This window comes from Rhynchophorus ferrugineus, unplaced genomic scaffold (genome assembly GCF_030347505.1).
Source record: "Rhynchophorus ferrugineus isolate W39M unplaced genomic scaffold, kcgeb_rfMv2 rfM2, whole genome shotgun sequence".
NCBI lineage: Eukaryota > Metazoa > Arthropoda > Insecta > Coleoptera > Curculionidae > Rhynchophorus > Rhynchophorus ferrugineus.
The window spans coordinates 38,713,727-38,734,822 of NW_027472581.1; the positions used below are offsets into that span (position 1 = coordinate 38,713,727).

Genomic DNA, 21,096 nt, shown 5'->3' on the forward strand with positions numbered 1-21,096 from the left:
AAAAGGTCTATCCTCTCTGTAAGAAGCAAAATTAGACAAAGATAGTAAGCAAAACATAGTGCTCTTATCTCAACATCGAGCTTATTAGCTGACTAAAGTATTTATTCTCAAAGAAAGATAAGTATAAAAAAATAATTCAAAGAATGAATTAAATTCTAAATTCAAAGAAAATACCAGGATTCAAATCAATCGCTGAAGAAATGATAAAATAACTGCGTAGAAAAGCGATAAATCTTACTATATACGCAGTATTCAAACGAAAATATGTACTAGAACACGGAAAGTTGTTGAACGTGAAAGTTATCATGATATCGTTATGGCAAACAACCAAAATATTCCCTACCAAGAATTGCTTCGAAGCTATTTCAGAAAATACTACTCCAAGGACCAGAGAAGTAAACTTACTAACCTGACTTATGAGTGTTTATGTATTAAAACATAAACACTGGACAATCCACCAGGTTTAAAGAATAACATTCACTGAAAATTACTTAGAGAAAAAAATAAATATTCTCTTGAGTTTTTGTTTCAGGTGCTTTCACAAGATTTCAGCTAAGTTTGGCAGAAATTCTTAATATATAAACAAAAACATACATTAAACAAGAAAATGAATATTCTCAAGTACAAGCAGGACTGTAGGTAGGTAAATCCCTATCAGCTGTTACGTACTAATGATGTATCCAAAACTTTTTACAATTGTTTTCGGTAAGTTAGAGGTATGTTTACAACTGAACAATGATAAAATAATGACTCTTTTATATACTCATTTTATACATATACAATATAGTATTTAAATTGTTATCGTAAATCATAACCCATTTATATTTACACAGTGTAAATTATCAAGTCAATCATTCAAATCTTTATAGATTTTGTTATCGACATATGTACTCCTAATTACCAAATCATAATATCTAATATGTGTATATCTAATATCTATCTAATATGTGTACCTAATATATGTATCTGATCTTTTATCTTTATATTTTTAAAAGCTGCACAAATTTTAGGATATAAATAAAAACATTTTATATTTTATGAACATAGATTATATATTGGCAAATATAAAATATTTTGCATACATGAAAAATACATTAAAAACATTATACTTGGCAATTAAATATTTGGTCAATTTGGAAATATATATGTATAAAAGTTTACAAAAATAACATATATTTGAAGCTTGAGATTCCTGTAATTCCAGTACATGTAGATTAAGGTTCACCAATAAGATGCAAAAGGCACTTTTTATAATGACCAGAACAGTCACCCTAAAATTACGTAAGTTAGTCTAAAATACACAAAAACCATTCACACTAAAACCCATACCTTAATAGCATCAGCTAACGATTCTCCATATTTTGCTTGGTATTCTCTTTTTATTTCAACCATGTCAATTTCAGATCTGGTCACGACTAAACGAATTAAATCATTGTCATTTGTACCAAGACCTTTCATGCTTTTGTTTAAACATTTAGCAAAAAAGGCCGCTTGGTTTTTAATTGAACGGATAATAGCCAGCAAGCCATCCTCGGCACTTCCTGAGAATTCATTCTTTATAGCTTGTTCTATATCATGGCCTAAAACAGAAAAGTTGAACATTTGATTATATTTACAAATACTAAAAAAATCATTAAAAACACGAACTCATAATGTAAGCTAGTATGTTATTTTGGAGAAAAATAATATTCAGTGTTTCTTAGTGTATGCTTTTAAAGCCGTATATATATGGTAACACTTATTTAATGACTTAACTTAACCATACCATAAATCATTAAATGTATAAAACTAGCGTTATTCATTCATAAATATCGAGCTATTTTGGATTAAAATTAAGCGACATGACGACAAGAATATGCGAAAATGATCATGCCTCATAAATTTCATAAACGGTTTCAAAGCCTGTATTCGCACATTATGATAACGCTAGATTTCGCACCCACAGTATCTCTAGACCTTGCCAATCTGATTACTATTTGTTCTAGTCTGTGCAAAAAGGAGCTTGTGAATATAACTTGGTAATTTTTTTTTTGCTCAGAAAACTCTAACTCTGATAATGTATTTACATGAATAGATAATATGGAATGCATATTGGCTTTGAAAAACAAGAACGAAATCGAAATTATTTTTTCCCAACACATTGTAAAACTCTAATAAACAAAATTATAACAGTACTATAAAAAGCAAAACGAATAAAGAATTAAAAATAAGTACAAATATAGAATCTGTATTAAACTAAGAAAACAAAAAGTAAAATGATAGATTTCTTCCATTATTACATTATTTGAAATATCTTATTGAATGGTAATATTATATTTTTCTCAAATTGTTTAATAAACAATTAAAATACAAACATAACTGAACAATCGGATAAATTAATTCATAATGTTTACATAAAATAATTCGAAAATAGTTTTACTGGGGTATGTTGAAATTATTGAAACTTATTGTTAGTATAATGAATGATGTACTCACTTGTATAAAATATAATTGCATGGTCTTAATTATATGACTTATTGTATGATCTTAAAACAAATACATTGATATATAACATAAAAATAAAATAAATCCAGTGAAGAATAATCATTTTAATTATTTTAGATATAAATATTGATTTTACATCTTTTTTCATTATTATCATGATCACTTTTTTTTGAAAAACATTATATCAACTAGCCAATTACCTGTTAAATTGTGGTACTCTTGGAATATTAATTGTAATTGTGCCCAATTTCTTTGACACAAAACCATATTGAAAGTGCTCTCATCTGTCCCTAGACGTAGTTCACCGGCTCTTAGTAAAGCTTGCGCATCGGCTCTGGCAGTTTCAGGATTCACCATCATACTTTCATCGCGACAAGCATTACATAATGACACCATAAGTCTCTTAAATGTCCCGCTGGTATCCCCTATCAAATCTTCCTCTAAGTCTTTAGAATATACTAAAATAAAGAAATATTAATGATTGACTGAGTTAAATTATTTTAAAATTCTTACATGCTTGGTATGCTTGTCGAATAACCATTATCTCGTCGTTGGATTTTGTGCATAACACTTCAATCAAAACATTTTCGTCAGTACCCAATCCTGCTATAGCATTATGTAGTTCTTTAGCATAATATTCTGGTAAAGGAGTCATCAATGCTACGAGAACATTTTCAAAATTACCGCTTGTCTCAGATTTTAAATCTTTTATTAGATTCTGGAATAAATTAGTTATGATTTATATATTATACAAACATACTACCCTGTATAAAACATACTTTTCCATACAAAGTCTTGAATTCATATGCAATTCTTAATCGTTGCTCATTAGATCTGTATGCAAGAACATTAATAATTGCTTTCTCATCCGTGCCAAATCCTTTCATAGCTTTTCGTAAAATTTCTGCATCTGATCTGGGGTCAAATGGGTTGGCCGGAACAACAGTAGGTGTTCTCTAAAAAATATAATAATAATAACATTGTTTTGTTTCAAAAATAAAAATCAGTTGTATGCGTTATATTTATTTAATTTTAAACGTTTATGAATATCACTAATAATATAATAGTCTAAATAACTAAAGTTAAATAAAGAACAGTTTTGTATGGGAAATATATAATTAGCACTGTCATATGTTTAACAAGAATTTACTTTACTAGATACCAAACAATATTATCAGTAAGAATACGTTGAGTGATTATGGGAAAACCTATGACTTAATTAAGTCGACCTATATAGTAGTTATAAGTGTAAAAAATTAATCAATTAATTAATTTAGTTGAATCGATTTGATGATAGGAGAGAACTAAATAAGTCCGAAATAATATTAAATGTTTAATTTTCAAATATTTCTCATTATCATATATACGCTGCGTTTGATGTAAATCTAGTCAAATTAAATGTATACAGAGATAAACAAAACAATTAAAAACATAGTGACATTCTAAATGTTAATTGTACAGGAAAATGTGTCATCATGGTTGGACAATAGGTATTTTCAGTTATTTTAAATTCTTTTGTCCATAGATATTTCTATGGTTTCACGCTGTTGCATGTGTGATCAATTAAAATTATCAGTATATATATATATATATATATATATATATATATCAGTATATATATAGACATATAGTGACACTACTGTCAATATATGTCTGTCTAAAGTTGTAAATTCGTTTTACAGTCAGACAATATTATCCTTGTCATTTTATTCTATTTAAAAAGAGATAGAATGCTGTTAGAGAAGTTCGAACATGTAACGGAATGAGCCTGCAAAAGTTGTCCGTTTGCCAAACTTCTCAAGCTTCTTCAAAATATTATAATTAGGTTTTTATTGAAAATATTTTTTATGCGCCTTGTAGCTGCACTGTATATTAGTGCGGACACGGTCACTAAAATATCTCAAAAAATAAAAACAATATAACCTTAAATTCGACAAAAAGAAACCGTGTTTATGCGACGCAGGTGACGAATCAAGATCAATCATGGTGTTTCAGAGATTAAATATACGAAATGTATAAAACAGTAAGTAGTTTTTTCAATCGAAACATAATTTAATACAATTATTTCAGAGAAAATTGTTAGTCTGGAAATTATCCACAAAGATCCAAAAGATATACAGCTATTTGAGAGATGTAGAACATCCGTTCTACATTGTTGGATAATATAGGATTTAAGTGGTGTAAAGATAATCCGCGAAGGGGTTTAATGGAACACTCTTGCCTAGAGTGCATTCTAGCATCAGAAATATTAAACAATCACAAACATAAATGTACAACCATGCCCCAGCAGGATTCGAACCCGCGGCTATCGCAACAGTAGGAGGACCGTCCCATCGCCTTTACCACTGCGCCACCAAGCCGGCTTCGATTAGGTTTTATTAGTCATAACATTTATTCATTGCAGACATATAGTTCTTCATGCTGGAAACAGGAATGGTTTTATTCCTGATGCAGAATTAGTGTTTCTCTAAGTCCAAGGGTGCCTACCATGAAGAAATGAACCATAACTTGTCTTTGCATTAATTTGCATTAATCAGCTTTTAAAGAACATGCAGGAACCATCAGTTCACTGGTGGAGAAAATCCTAACAAGTTCATCAACAAAGGCTGCAATTAAAGAATGGCATAAAGTACATAAAATAAGTTTCGAGGAAATCATGTTAAAGAATGAACTATTTCAAATTAGTACTCGGTAAATATAAATGAAATATTTAATTACATTTTATGTGATTTACTTTTTTAGAATTAAGCCTGAGAAAAGATACATAGTAGATCAGATTACTGAAAGTTATAGCCACAGAGTATTATATCCCTCCCTATCATTGCATTTTTAATGAAATTGAGTTGATATGGGGTATTGCAAAGAATTATTACAATAGATATTCGATCGAGGAGGATATTCAAACCAGAACTGTCTGGATTTATAGAAAGAAGCATTGTCGAAAATAATACTTTCGGTTTGTATGAGCTCGATCTCAGACACATTGAAGAAGAAATTGACAAATTGTAGAATCTTGAGCAAGTTTTTAATAGATTGGAAATAAACAGCTTGGTTATTAACTTGACTAGTATTTCTGAAAGCGACTGTGATTGAATAAAACTTTATGAATGTTGGTTTATGATTCAATGCTGACGGTTACCAAGACAGGGTGATGAAAGAGGAAACCACTAAAGGTCAGTATACAATTAATATACTTTAATTGTAGGGAATTGTATTATAGAGTGTGAAAGCTTTATGAGCATGTGTGTTATTGTCCAGAATATACATGAACATTTGGTTAACATGTATGAGTAGAGAAATAACACTATTTTGCAGATATGGCACATGCATTAAGGAGAATGCAGTGATGGAAGGTAGTATTATCAAGAAAGATGTACACAGATAGTAACAGGACAAACTAAAGAGAAATAGAGTAATATCATAATGACTTTACAAGGATACATTGCATCGAAAGAATTGTTTCTTGTGAACTAAGCGTAAAACATAAATATGCTCTCTAATGAAAGTAAAATACATTACTCAGATATACAATTGTTAATTAAGTGGATTAGACCTTCGGGGGATACCACTACATACAAAAACGCGTCTAAAACTCTACCGTTACTAGTGTGGAAAAAAGCTCAATGTATATATAATAAAACAACTCTAACCTAAAACCAGCTTGGTTGGCGTTATATATATATATATATATATATATATATATATATATATATATATACCAACCAAGTAGCTCATCTGCTCATCTTTGGAATGTCCTCATAAAAATGGAGGTTCTGGTCAATATAACATATAATGTCACAGCAATTTCAATAACTGGAAATTTTTCAAAATTATTTTGTACGGTCAAATTTTGTACAACAACCAATTTTCATTTATTAGAGACTGCACGTATTATCAATATAATCAACCTAACCTAACTGTCAAATTCGATGATTTCGATATTTCTCTATATAAAATAATCATTACTATACAGAGACTATTCATGGAAAGCTCAAAATTTCATTGCCGATTTTGTTTTCAAGGATTGAAACGTGATCATTTTGATGCCAATTAGGACCAAATTCGAAGACAATTAATTGTAACATTTTTGCACAATTACAAAAATTGAGCGAAATCAACATCTTAATAGTTGATGAATAAACTAATTAAAAGAATATGTTAATCTGGTTGTCCAGAGACATCAATTGGTGATCATCTTCATCGATCCATAACCAGCTCCTGGAGAATTTGTCTCCTTCTCAACTAATACGCTGGTGTTGATATCACAGGGCTTCTTCAATAAATCTCTCCACAGTTTGTGATGGGCCGAAACTGTTTTGGCCTTGGACAATGTTAGTCTCCTATTTTTCAGATTGCATTCTATGATCTTGATCAATGTCTTGTGGAGATATTCGCTTCTTCGTCGGTTATTCGCTTCGTCTTCGATTTCACCGCCAAAGACTGTAAGGAATTCATCCACCTTTCATTCGACAGACATGTTTAAATCATTGACGTCTCTCAATTTGTTCCCCAACTGTGTACTGATTTTCGCATCTTAAACGAATAACTTCATTTCTATATTCAATTCATTTTTATTACTACCTCGAAGAGAAACGTAAAATTTGCTCACAGATCTCAGAGTGTAACAAATCTAAGAGTTATACAGAAGGAATGACAAAATAAGCGTTCGGAAAAGACGTATGTTAGTCTTGACTGTAATATTTCCTCCCTTCAACACACACTGTCTTCCTCAAAAGAGAATCGAAAGCTGCTGCAGCTGTACAGTGAAGTAACTAGATCTGATCTAGTAATGAGTATTTAGAGAAAAGATATACCAAAAAAGAAATAATCATCCGAAAATTGCAGCGATAAATGATGAATGTTTCACCCGCTCATAGGCAAAACAACTTAAAAGCCAAGGAAAAAAACACGTGCCAGAGGACTGAACTCTTCAATTTTCAATTATAGACTTTTTTTACACTATCTACTATTGTGAAGTGTTGATGGTTTTACGCAGAATACTAATAAAATTTTGAACCAGTTAATATGGAAAACTACTTCAATAATATTTCCTGGTGGTTCAAAAATAAATCGAGATTGCTGAATTTGTCACAGTTGGCACCCTCAATCTCAGCTTCGTTGATTTTTATATACGGTACGGATTTGAAACTTGGCCGAAACAGCCACGAGTATGCCCAAAAAAGGGCATGAAAACCTCATACTTATAGTCGAAAAAAACCGATGCTGGCATCCGAGAACCAAGAATTCGTCAAAAGCAAGGATAAAAGGATGCTCTGGATATTGCAGCTGCAGCAGCTTCTCTACTATGGTGCTGGAATCGATTGATTAAATGATGATTAAATTCCCCAAATTCCAATAATTTTCCCAAAATTCTATTTATAATATTGGTGGAGGTGAATTGTTATAATTATGGCTAATTTCAATGTTTTTCCCTTCATTCACGTACGAACATATATGCTTCATACATCGAAAATATATGCTTTTTTTAATTTCCTATGAACCACTTATCTTAACCACGCTGAGATAACTTTTTTGTGTTGTGTAGTATTGTGAGGTGCATTTAATAGAAAAACAGCAGTGTTAATACATAAACAATAATTATATCAGAGACTAAAATAGGGCCGATGGGTTCTCCTAGATATAACACGTCAATTGCAAAGTCCCCGGCCTACCATAGTAAAACACTTTTTTTTGGCAAAATTAGTTTTTTTTTATTCAACATAATTCCCTTCAAGGGTGATACACTAATTATAACGACCCTTCAACTTTTCTATACCATTTTTGTAGTACGATTTGTCATTTGCTTCAAAATAGGCCTGTTTCGGCGATCACCTCTTCATTCGATGAAAATTTCTTCCCAGCGAGCATTATTTTGAGATCTGAAAACATGAAATTGTCGCTGGGGACCAGGTCTGAAGAATGCGGTGGATGAGGAAGCAATTCGAAACCCAATTCATGGATTTTTGCCATCGTTTTCACTGACATTTGACATGGTGAATTGTCTTGGTGAAGCAGCACTTCCTTTTTCTTCAAATGCGACCGTTTTTTCGGCGATTTCGTCCTTCAAACGGTCCAATAACGCTATGTAATAGTCGTTGTTGATGGTTCTTCCTTTTCCAAGGTAGTCAATGAAAATTAGTCCATGCGCATCCCAAAATACAGATGCCATAACCTTGCCAGCTAACTGTTGCGTTTTCCCACGCTTTCGAGCGGGTTCATCGTGTGCAGTCCACTCAGATGACTGTCGATTGGACTTGGGCGTGAAATGATGGAGCCATGTTTCATTGTCACATATAGACGCAAAAACTCGGGTTTATTACGCTTGATCATCTTCAAACACTGCTCCGAATCATCAACTCGTCGTTGTTTTTGGTAAGGAAGCTGGCGCGGCACCCACCTTGCACAGAGCTTTCTCATACCCAAATATTCGTGAATGATATGATGTACACGTTCAATTGATATCTTTAGAGTGTCTGCTACTTCATTCAATTTCAATTTAAGGTCATTCAAAATCATTTCGTGGATTTTTTTAATGTTTTCGTCGGTAACAACCTCTTTTGGGCGTCCACTGCATTCACCGTCTTCGGTGCTCATTTCACCACGTCTAAACTTAACATACCAATGCTTGATTTTCCTGGGGCAGTGTCCGGAAACTCGGCATCAAGCCAAGTTTTTGCTTCCACTGTATTTTTTCTCTTCAAAACGCAATATTTTATCAACACGCGAAATTTCTTTTTATCCAATTTTTTCATAACAACAAAAGTTGCTTCACTCAAAATGATATAATCCACAAACTAATGATCCGACAGCTGTCAAATGTATACACGCATCTTTGGAGGGCTGGGGCTAACTAAAAAACATATGGATTTAATTCTAGTAACGCCATCTATGTGTCAGGCCGGGGACTTTTCAATTGACCTGTTATATCTATCACCTATTCAATTGACCTATATTTAAGTTATTGTGAAACTAAGTTATAGATTAGTCGGCAAGGATTAGTAGCAATATAATAATCTGTTATATATTAAAAAATAGTAAAAATATGCTTTTTTAGTGTTTGAAACTCCTTAATTATTCAGCAAATATATTTCATATAAAAAATAGACAACAATGAAAATATATTTAAAAATATTGTCGCTTGTTTTCTATAGCTGAATGTAATCTTTCAGCGACCGTCACGAAAGAAAAGTGCAAGTTTCAACTAATCTACGCGTATCGTTTTAAGTTCATGGAAGTATTCGGGTCAAACGTGAGGTTGGGCGTTATATAGTAATATGGCTTGCCTGCTTTCTTATATAGTAAATAACCTTCAAATAATTAAGTTTTTCAGTCAATTAGTTCAGTTGTTAACTGTAGCCAAAGCTGAGCAAATTAGTTACGTGCTTTGCTATTATCTAAATAAAATGAAACTGATTCAACACAGCTTTTTAAACAGTAAAAGATTTTTCTTTCATGCACATTAAATTTTAAATATAGTATCAAACAAAATATAGTATAGTATTCGGAACTGAATAAAAAGAAAACAATCTTTCTACAAATCCTGATGAATACAAACTTAAGTTATATTGTATAAAAACTTTTTTTATATTTGGATAGCGTTCATGGATGCTAACTACTTTGCTTTTATCGTTTAGGAAACAATTCTTGTTTTTAATTCTTCGGCGCTTATTTCACCTCACCTGAAATTCTGATTCACCGAGATCGGTGAATAGATTAGCTAATCTGGTTCGTACAGAGATTAAAATAGGTAGAACTTTGAAATAGTAACAATTGTTGCCCTGAATATACTCTAACGCTGCAGGAATTGGTCCAAGTATTATAGTTCTATAGCAAGAAAAGTGTTAGTCTTACCCTAGATTTGGTGTTTCGGAAGACTGGATTTACTACCTTCTTCTACCACTCGATTCATTAATATTTATTTAGAGGGTAAGACACCTAAATTAAATTTTTATGGCATATGATTGCCTAGTTAAGAGTGTTATTGATATTGACCCTAATATTTACGAGATTATTGAATTCGATATTGACGTTAATTTCCTACCCAATAAGTTTTTTTTCTGTCGTTATATCCTAGCCATTTTGTGGGGACTGGGAATTATTAATACATACACAAATGATATGGGAACTTATTTCTGGGGTTTTTTAAGAGCTCGTAAAATTTTTATACTAACAGACTATAGTCTTTGTTCAGGATGTGACAGAGAAAAATTAGTAAAATTGTTTATTATGTTTATAACATTCTAATATTTATTACATAAAATACCGGTTTTATAATATCTGCATTTTTATAACTTTATAACGGTATTTTGGGTCTCTCTGGCAGATTGTCGGTGGAAAGATGGAACACCCTTATGATTGACGATTGGTTAGAGAGGAAGGTGATTTGGCAGAGTACAGTATGCTTTGAGAGTAAGTATCTTATTTAGGGAGAACCAAGATGTTCCAATCTATTCACGTCATAATTAATTTTATTTTACTATTCAGGCCAAGTTATTAATCAAGTTAGATCGATCAGTATGACCGAAGATAGTTCGGGTATTTCATTGCATTTATATTTAACTGTAAGAATAACTATAATACGTAGCTTAGATACAGTTTACTTTTATTTCAAGTAAAATAGTGAATACCCAAAGACCTTTCTCATTCAGGACGACTTACTAATTTTAACCTTATTGAACCAATTTCTTGAAAGCAATAGTAATAAGAAGTTACAACTCTAACCTATAAACTATTGCGGCTGTATAATTAATTGCAGTTTTTAGATAATGTTAAAATAAATTATGTTGTTTAATAACATTTTTGTTAAATTACTTTATTTAGATTAGAATTTTTTTGTATGTCAAGGCAAAACTGAACTAAAACTTAGAGTTGATGCGGCAACATTGCGACGTTTTGATGTCATAAATTTAGATAACGTATGTACAAAATAACTTTGAACAGACTATATAGATTAATCTGCTTAAGGAAAATCTTGACTCCCTTTTTTATGAAAACGGAAGGCTTGAAATTTGACACGATTAAGAATTATACGGACGAAGAATTTTTAGGCCAATGTCCTACAAATCAGTCCCCCAAATCAAGCAACGAAAAATAACCGTCAAATCGGCAACTTAAATTATGTAAACAAATATTTTAGGATCTACTTTCATTGGACCTGACCAACCAGGCTGCCGGCTGCAATTCTAATGCGGTAGATTATTAGTTGCTTCTGTTATGCGTAAATCGACTACGGACGTATAATTTTACATTTTGGCGTACATTTGGCAACACTACCGCAAAATACCGATAGGGAAATTTTAAATTGAACAAGTCCTTACGTGTTGCTATTGAAACTCTATTGACATGGAAAGTAAGACTTATTAAATAATTTTATTTAATTTTATGCGGTGTAATTTAAGATTTTGTATAATGCTGCGTAGAGACCGGGCCAACGAAGGACAACGAATGAGATTCGGCGTTGGATACCAAGCATTCGTTGGCCTTCGATGAAGCATATTGAATTTGTTGTTAGGAGTAAACAATCCTTGGGCGTGAATCCATATGTTTCAACCGCGGCGGCTATTATAGTATATATATATCTACCGTCTACACAGCATTTGTCGATTCCACTCATTTCATTTGATGTTACCGACATCCTACGGATTGCAAGCTAATGCCAACAAACCTTCGTTGGCCGTCGCCAAACCGTCCAAACAAAATTAAAAATATCCCAATGAACCCATTCGTTGACTTTCGTTGGCCCGGTCTGTACGCAACATTACTTGTGGTTATTCAGGTATTGTTGAAACTATTGAATAGTTATGGTAGTTATGATTGAACGATTAAGAAAAGTATGATCATATAAAGTTACATTTTATATTATTTGTGCAGACAATAAATTAAGATGTCCATTTTATCCTAACATAGATAGACAAAAATCCGGAAGAATCGTTTGTGCTCTGTTTACAAGGTATTAAGATTTTCGCAAGCAGCGTTTTCATATTCATAATATAAGCTTCAATTAATTAATTTTCAATTTTAAAAATTTCAATTAATTTGATACATGGTCAGCTCAGAACAGCTAAAAAATTGTGCTTGTATAAGAACTGGTATACATAAACAGTATACATAGAATCTACTATGAGTCAAATCAATAGTTTTTATTTATTCATTTTAAGTCATTTACTTATTATAAATACACTCCTTTAATATAATTTCTATATTGTAAAAAATAAATATCAAAAAGTGCTTAATCGTGTTTGTTATTGTTTTAATTAATATACAAATATGTATTACTTAATTTACTATTTCATGTTTATGATTATAACATAAAAGTAAATAAAAATCATGTATGCTTATATTTGATGCTCTGAAAGTTCTGAAAATAATCTCACAATAATCTTATTCTAATATAAACTCATGATATAACTTTTGTTAAAACTTTCAGTGATATAGTAATTTAAACTTATTGATACTTTGTTGATTATTAAAACTTATGGAAATGATATTTAATTAAATTTCATTTAAAAAAGTTTAGTGAATTTTATTCGTAATATAGTCTGCTATAATTTGAGATTTGTTACTATAATTAATATTAGTTATATATTAGTTTTATATTGAAAATGTTACAAAAACAAGTTTTAGTAATACTAGCATATCATTTTTAAATTATTCTGTTTACTCTATATAGAGTATACATGATTAACTTTATAATTGTGGTCGAATTTCGAATGCAAGGCGATTACTAGTATAAATAAACAAAAAACGAAGAAATAATTGACATTTAACAAACAAGATTAATAAACATTTAACAGACAAGAATATCTTGCCTAGCAACAAAGATTGACTTATTTATCGGTTGCTACAACTGGCCGACCCTGGCTGTAGCGTTCCGGAATCACCATCTGATGAGTTTGCAATAATATCATAATAAAGCACCCCTTAATGATATTTGGTATTGAAATACAACTTTTTCTGGAATTTAAGGTTTTGGAATTCTCATATAAAATATGCTTATCATCGCCGATCACAATTTTTCACAAAAAGTCATTTTACACACTGAATTTAGTTATGTTCGGTAAATATAAGTACAATTCACTTTTCAGTATTATGAACAAGACAGTTTGACGGCACCACAAATTTATTCCCAGGCTTTAGAATCATTTTTCAATGTTGAAATAGCATTTGTATGAAATTTCATTAACTTTTTATCAATTGGTATCGAATTCACGTAGACTTGTCAGTGAAATCTTTTCTATATATATTTATATAGTCTAATCTTTTCAAAGCCACAAATGACGGAAAAATCTTTTTATTTTAAGTCTAACTTTAAGCTCAAAAAATATTTCTAAAAAACCAAGAAAGTCGAACATGAAATTAATAGTTTATTTCAACAATAGAATTTCAACAACCGAGGCGGAAAACAGTATAGATTTTATATATAGAAAGGAAGACATGTTAATTAGAATATACCTTAGGTCGTCCAGTATGATTTGGTGGGACGCTTTGAGTAGTATAACTAAATCCACCATATGGTCCTTTTGCTGGGTAACCAGTAGGGGGAGCACCAGAAGCAGTAGGATAGGTTGGATTAGGTGGGTATGATGGATATGAAGGTGCAGGAGGATATTGTGTTGGAGCTCCATAAGCACTAGGTGGATTGGGATACGGTCCAGAAGGTGTTGGATATGGTACATTATGACTGACAGATGGGGGAGGTGCACTAGGTGCATAGACGGGTATCGACATTGGCTGAGGCATTGACATTGGAGCATGGCTGTTAAATCCAAACGTATTTGGATTTACCGGGGGATAACCTTGCTTGGGGTATGGCGCTCCCCCAGGTGGTGGAGGATAGCTTTGTTGAGGGTAAGGAACTCCTGGTGTCTGACCCTGGGATATGAAGTAAATATAATTAGAAGTGTTATTGGTATCGTGTAAATGATAATTTTTTAAGAATAAAGTTTAGAAATATATATTAGGCACAATACTTAATTTTAAAGAATTTATTTAGGTCAAGAATTACTACTGTTTTATTATAATAAGATTAAAAAATACTATATTTTAATATGATTAATTGTTAAACAAATTTTAATCAGATGTCACCAAAAGTGTAGCCTTTAAGTAGTTAATTAATTAAATTAATGACATGTTTTGCTTACATGTTACATTTCGATCTAAAATACTTCCTTTTTCTTTATTTGTTGCAATATTTTGCAGGTTATAGGATCTTAAGTCATTTAATTGGGGCATTTGCATTATTAATGACGTAGCGTGAAGTATAGCACAATTTTTTCAGAATGGTAAATGGTGTAGTATTAAAATAGAACATTTTAGGAAATAATAGATTTTTTTCATTAAACAATTATTTAAAAAGATATTTGGAACAACAGTAAAACATTTTGAATCAATAATTATTCATGAGAACAAAGTAAAAGTTATTCTTTGTGATGACGAATTTTGTTTTGAATTGATTATAAATATATAATGTAGCCCTAATTATTTGCTAGGGCTACTATTCTGTTCTACGTTATAAAGAAATTACAATTTATTTACGGTACTGAACAACATACAATTAATTTATGTATTTGATAAAAAGTGAAAACTTGGTTTTTTATATCTTATTGATATATGTTATGCAACACTTAATTTTCATATAAAAGATATAAACTCAGTCGCTGGATTATTTGAAAGGATTCTATCAATTATAGAAATTAATCAATTATACCCAACACTAGTTATAACAGGTAATTTACCCGTATCTCAATTATATTCGACAAAATGTTATAACCGCAACCTATTAATAATTCTTCATAATTAAATTCCACACCTAACATATTTTAGTAATTAATATAACAAATAAACTAAAATAAATACAAAATGTTATACAATAAATTTTGCAGAGAATCTACAAGTAAATTAAACACGCTACATATTTTATGTTATATGATACTAGCTGTGTATATAAGCTACTGAAAAATATAACAATAAAATTCTCGGATAAGGCATTTTATTTGCATACAGAAACTATTAATTTACTCTGTGATTATTTTATATTTACGTGATATATAAATGTCTAGAGGTATTTCGTAGTAGCTACTAACCATAAACCTCAATTTTATTTCTGAATTTATGAGTTTTTTAATAATTGTAAAATTTAGCAAAACAAACAAATTAATACTTACAGATTGATAATTGCCGTAACTCATTTTGTATAAAGCTTCAAATAATACAAATAAATGAAGAGAAAGTAATGTTTTCTTGCTAGCGTTATTTTTAGCGCACCCACCGCCCAGCACGTCACGACACTGTATGACAAAATAGTGAGAATAAGAACGAAAACTGGTTACGCTGTTGTCAGATTTTCTTTTTTATATTAAACAACCTAAAATATAGGTTGCCACTTTAATAAAATTATTTTCTTTGAATTAATAAATTATGATATTTTTTACTTATTATGTTATTTAATTTATATAACCGTTTTAATAACCTGACAGATCTTTAGATATATTTATTTTTCGGTAAATGACAATAGTACTAAATACTTGTATTAAATGTTGATTTTTTTAATATAACAAGTATTTAAGTTCTGGTTAATACTTAATATATTACTATAAGTATTCTATAAATTTTATATAAGAAAATTAATATTGTTTATGTGATTCACTTTAGATATTCATAATTCAATGGGAATTTCAAAGAAATTTTATTTTTCAAGGTTAGACGTCACAATGTTTACCTTTATTTTCCCAGTGGTGAGTCATTACGGTGACGTTATTTTTAAGAAATATTTTATTTGTCATTATTCTTGGTCTTGACAGTATTAAAACTTAAGTTTCCACCTGATCTTGCATTAATTGTAACCCTTTTAAAATAATGAAATAAAATTATTCATTGAGCAGAGGAAATTTATTAACATTGTCATAAAATAATTAACACATTAGGTAAAGTTGGTAAATCGATGAAGTAAGGAGTAAATAAAGGAAGAATGAAGTGAAATAAAGGAAGAAGTCGTTCGTTATATAAAATTTGTATCAAAAAAACTACAAAAATATTAAAAATTGGTCAATTGAATATCTTAAAAACTAATTTAATGTTATTAGTGCTACATTTATGTTTTTGGCCTTATTTTGATTTATTCTTCTCCTATTAATGCCAACAGACATTTTTCGTAATATCCCGAAGTATCGGCCTGTAAATTAATAAAAATATTTGTATTATACAAAAAATACTAAATAATATTAATATAAAGACTAATTGCAGCCATTTAACTTCAAACTATAATTTTAGTTTAAAAATGATATTTTTTAAAAATTACCTTAATTGCGTCAGCTAAAGTTTCACCGTACTTTTCTTCAAATTCCTGTTTAATTTCTACCATATCTCTTTCGGATCTAGTAACCACTAATCGAATTAAGCTCGCATCATTGGTACCCAGACCTTTGGTACTTTTCCTGAACAATCTGGCGAAAAATGCCGATTGATTTTTAATGCTTCTAGTTATAGCAAATTCATTTTTAATGACAGTTTCTATATTGTAACCTAAAAAGGACAGATAACATTACAAACAGCCCATCGACAGTATAGGGTGTACAAAATATGTTTTGAATTGTTTTTTAGGTGTTCTATTATTTGTTTCTGAAGGAATTGTATATCCATCTGGAACTATTCCTTGTATTTGGCAGTATAAGAATTCTATAACGGGTAGTTGATAGCAAGAAGCAATATCTGGTGAATAGGACGGATGAGATAAAGTACTCAATTCAAATATTTCCAAGTAGAATTTTACGTAGAAAATCATTTGATCATATTTTTACTTTTATTACGATAGTTTATATTCGACGTTTGACTCAAACGTATTCATTTTATCTTATGTTTATAATGATACAGTTCGGTATGAACACTCAATTCCACTTTAAACACTTTCGGTCTTTCATTAGATTTTCTTATTAAATATTTTGAGTTCATTTCCGATTTGAATTTGTTTTATTTAAGACAAAATTACCATATAGTTTTGCCAATTTTTTGTAAAAATACAAGGGTCTAACTATTAGGTGTTGCATATTATTTACATTTTAATCAGCGATATCCATTGGTGAAAATGCGAACAATTTAATGAAAACAACAGTTAAACATCCTAACTTAACTGTTAAATTCGATGGTATTGACATTTCTCTACATAACATAACAGTGCCCCATTTAGTAGTATTGAATTATTCAGTATATACGCATCAAAACGGCAATTATGGAATGCTTAAAACTGCATTTTCAACATTCCTACTTTTTGATTTCTGAAGAAATCTGCTGCCGAAGCCCATCAGACACTTTTGGCCCGTCAAAAATGTATGGGGCCGCTGCTCGGTCATATTTAAATTGTAAGTTTTGGTTTTATCTATTTAAAGGTGGTGATTTGCACGAGTATATGAGTGGTAAAAAACAGCTTGAGGAACTAGTAAAGTACGAAAACCATGAATTGTAAGATTAATTGTACGAAAACCCATTCAGTCTCTGAAAGAATGGGTAGTAATTAATGTGGTAGGAACGACACAAAAGAAAGAACCGTTTTGCCTCCATGCGAATTGATTAAAAATGCTGATTCAGCATGGTTTTATTGCTTGTTAGACACAATTTTCAAAAATTGGCAATAAAAAATGAATCTGGTATGACAACCCTAAAAGCAAAAAGTCCTGGAATAGTCTAGGAGGGTCATCAACATTGATAGTGAAATGAAATAGTCATGGCCATAAAGCTTTGCTGTGCATACGGTGGCATCAGTGAGATCAAAAATCAAAATGGCACCACATATGTCTAGCGACGTCAATTGAACAAACTGGAGAGCTACTGTTGCAAAGAAGACCAGCAAAAGTGAGCATCAGATGCAGTCACCCTACTTCACATCGAAAGGAGACATTGTTGCAGCTCGAATGGGTAGTCCTTATCAGATATAGCGCGTTTGGATTGTTAATTTTCGGACTGATTGAGCATGGTTTAACTAGAACACGGTTTCGAAATGATGAAGAAGTTGGAAAATGAATGTATTATTATTAGTGGCAAACCATTATCGTGTTTTCAACATTGTATCACCATGTTGCCAGGAATATGAGAAACAATTCTAGAATGTAATAAAATATTTTGATTAATATGCATTATAGCAATTTGTCCCAATAAGTGCATTAGGAAACAATTATCACAGAACGAATGTGCATAAATGTGATAATATTGTCTACATATATTATATACTATTATCGAGAATTGAATACTTAGAGTAATGTTGCATGTAAGTATTCTTTTTGATTTTTAAAATTTCAAAAAAGTACGTGCTTATGACTAGCTTGGAATTATCTGGCAATAATTCATTTATTCCACAATAGATGTTTATTCAAAGTTATTTTGTAAAAACCGCTCACTCGAATCTCAAAATAAACTGGCATGGATCATCAAAGACTAGTCTATTAAATAAACAACCACATGTTTTGTGTGATATTTATCTATTCTCCATTGTAGCAATTGTGACCCCTATGTTAACTCATATCAGTTCATAGTTCAGTTTTCAAAATTGTGAGACAGTTTTAACTTAAGATTACACGATTTAGTTATTAATAAACATTTAATTATTTTTAAATAAACATTTTAAATTGGTATTTAATTTTAAATACATATTGTAAGTTACTTAATTCCAGAAAAAACAATAATTTTTAATAATATTGAAATATCGATAATTTTCTCGGTAGCGGGCACCTCAGTCATATGGTCTCATGGTATAAAATATTAACACTTCTACATCTCTCCCCACGCTTTTTTCTCTTCTCAATATAATTTCTTTTCTGTACTTTCGTTCAATATTAACCTAACCTAACATTCTGTTCATACTTCGATTGACCTTGTGGAAATGTTTTGTTTAGTTTAATCAACGATGGCAAATTGTGATTGGCTAGTTTAAATTCCTGGTGCCGCCACTAACATGGGACGTGATTGGTCGATTAAATTATGTGAAGTCAGCATTTTCTATGGGCGTCCATAGAAAATATCTATCTATAGGCGTCCATAGAAATCTGTCGTATTTTTAAATTTGTTATTTGAAGGTTTTGGTTTTTGTTTAGATCAAGTAATCTTCGTTTTACGTTGTACATATTTTCTGTTTTACATGAATTATTATGGAGTAATAATATAAAAACTGACAATGCGTCAGTGTAGTAAAAGATGTAGTGTACCGGGGTAAAAATCTACTACGGAAATTTAGACATCCTTTCCCAAAGAATGATCTCGCTCCTTTCCAAAAATGGATGATCAACATAGTAAATAGTAGTAAGTTACCTGGATAAACCAGATTGCAAATATATCAACGTCATAGTGTCTGTCACGGACATTTTAGTGAAAAATTTAGAATTACCCTTCCTTCACGAACAGATATTAGGGTAAATGCATATCCAACATTGTTTTTATCAGGTACAAATAAAATTATCTATCTACTACATGTCTATTTCTATATTGTTTGTTTACAGAAAATCAAAACCTACTTATGAAGATGTTAGTAGTAATAAAATTCAATTAATCTACCAAGTTGTTCGTATGCTATCAGTGTGATGTCTCTACATAAAGAAGTCTTACAAGAAGGTAATAATTAAGATAACTGGATAAATAGTAGTAATAAATACTACTTTTAATTGTAAAATATCCCTACAATATTTGTAATACTTTAACTATTTAGAACAATCAGTGTTCAATAATTTTATAGTAGAGCTATTGTATATTTAAATCTGATTGCCTTGTTAAGAAAATATTTGTTACGGTGCCATCAATTAAAAATTTAATTGCTACTTTTAGGGGATTTATTACCTTAAAGAAGAAATCTATTTTGTCTAAATAACTACATTTGTTTAACAAATGTTAACCAAGATTGCTTAAAGAATTTTGTTGGATCTATTAGAGCTCATGGAGGTAGAAACAGCATCCTTCACCTAATATGTTCAAGAAATCTTTAAAAGGACATATTATCACTTCAATTTTTTCACATCATTCTCCCGGAGAAATTGTGAAGAAGATGAACATGTTAGATAACTTATATTCTTTTTTAACGAGAGATCTAGTACAACTTGAGGTTGTTAAATCACCAGTTGAGTCTATATTTTCAGTTCCAGAGAACTTTGCTCTGAGAAAAACAAGAGTCTAATATTGTATTTTAGTCTTATTTCAGACTAGTTAACAAAACTTCTGAAAAAGAGACAACATGCAATATTTGTCTACATTCTATATTAAGTAGTTCCACAGATTAAATACTCTAAAATTTAAATATCTTTAAAAAGCACACTAAAAATTTAGTGTTTCAACTGTCCAATCCATAATGATTTTCAAGACCAAATTTTAAAAGTTATTATGAGGTGTGATTGTATTTGACAAAATAGTGAGAATAAGAACGAAAACTGGTTACGCTGTTGTCAGATTTTCTTTTTTATATTAAACAACCTAAAATATAGGTTGCCACTTTAATAAAATTATTTTCTTTGAATTAATAAATTATGATATTTTTTACTTATTATGTTATTTAATTTATATAACCGTTTTAATAACCTGACAGATCTTTAGATATATTTATTTTTCGGTAAATGACAATAGTACTAAATACTTGTATTAAAT

The 21,096-nt window shown here is 30.5% G+C and overlaps 2 protein-coding genes and 1 long non-coding RNA gene across 4 annotated transcripts in view; all 3 read right to left on the reverse strand.

Moving 5' to 3' along the window:
- Positions 1-15,691, reverse strand: part of LOC143192053 (annexin B11) — a 43,306-nt gene extending 27,615 nt beyond the window's left edge. The window contains exon 1 of the mRNA XM_076397524.1: positions 15,648-15,691. Coding sequence (XP_076253639.1) covers positions 15,648-15,671 — 24 coding nt within the window. The 5' untranslated portion in view covers positions 15,672-15,691. The remainder of the gene's footprint in view (positions 1-15,647) is intronic.
- On the reverse strand, positions 1,027-15,780 carry LOC143192052 (annexin B11). Of its 2 annotated transcripts, XM_076397520.1 has the most exons (7): positions 15,648-15,778; positions 13,936-14,355; positions 3,264-3,440; positions 2,998-3,202; positions 2,685-2,942; positions 1,330-1,580; positions 1,027-1,271 (listed from the first exon to the last, which is right to left on the reverse strand). In XM_076397520.1, the coding sequence occupies exons 1-7, from the start codon at positions 15,669-15,671 to the stop codon at positions 1,215-1,217; spliced, it is 1,392 nt and encodes a 463-aa protein (XP_076253635.1). In that variant the 5' UTR covers positions 15,672-15,778; the 3' UTR covers positions 1,027-1,214. The 2 variants fall into 2 exon arrangements, with proteins under 2 accessions (XP_076253635.1, XP_076253636.1); XM_076397521.1 differs by lacking the exon at positions 13,936-14,355 and having other exon boundaries at positions 15,648-15,780.
- Positions 15,781-16,349: 569 nt separating this feature from the next.
- Positions 16,350-19,193, reverse strand: LOC143192059 (uncharacterized). The gene is made up of 2 exons (XR_013004698.1): positions 16,781-19,193; positions 16,350-16,654 (listed from the first exon to the last, which is right to left on the reverse strand). It is a non-coding gene; the product is annotated as an uncharacterized LOC143192059 (long non-coding RNA).
- Positions 19,194-21,096: the final 1,903 nt, after the last annotated feature.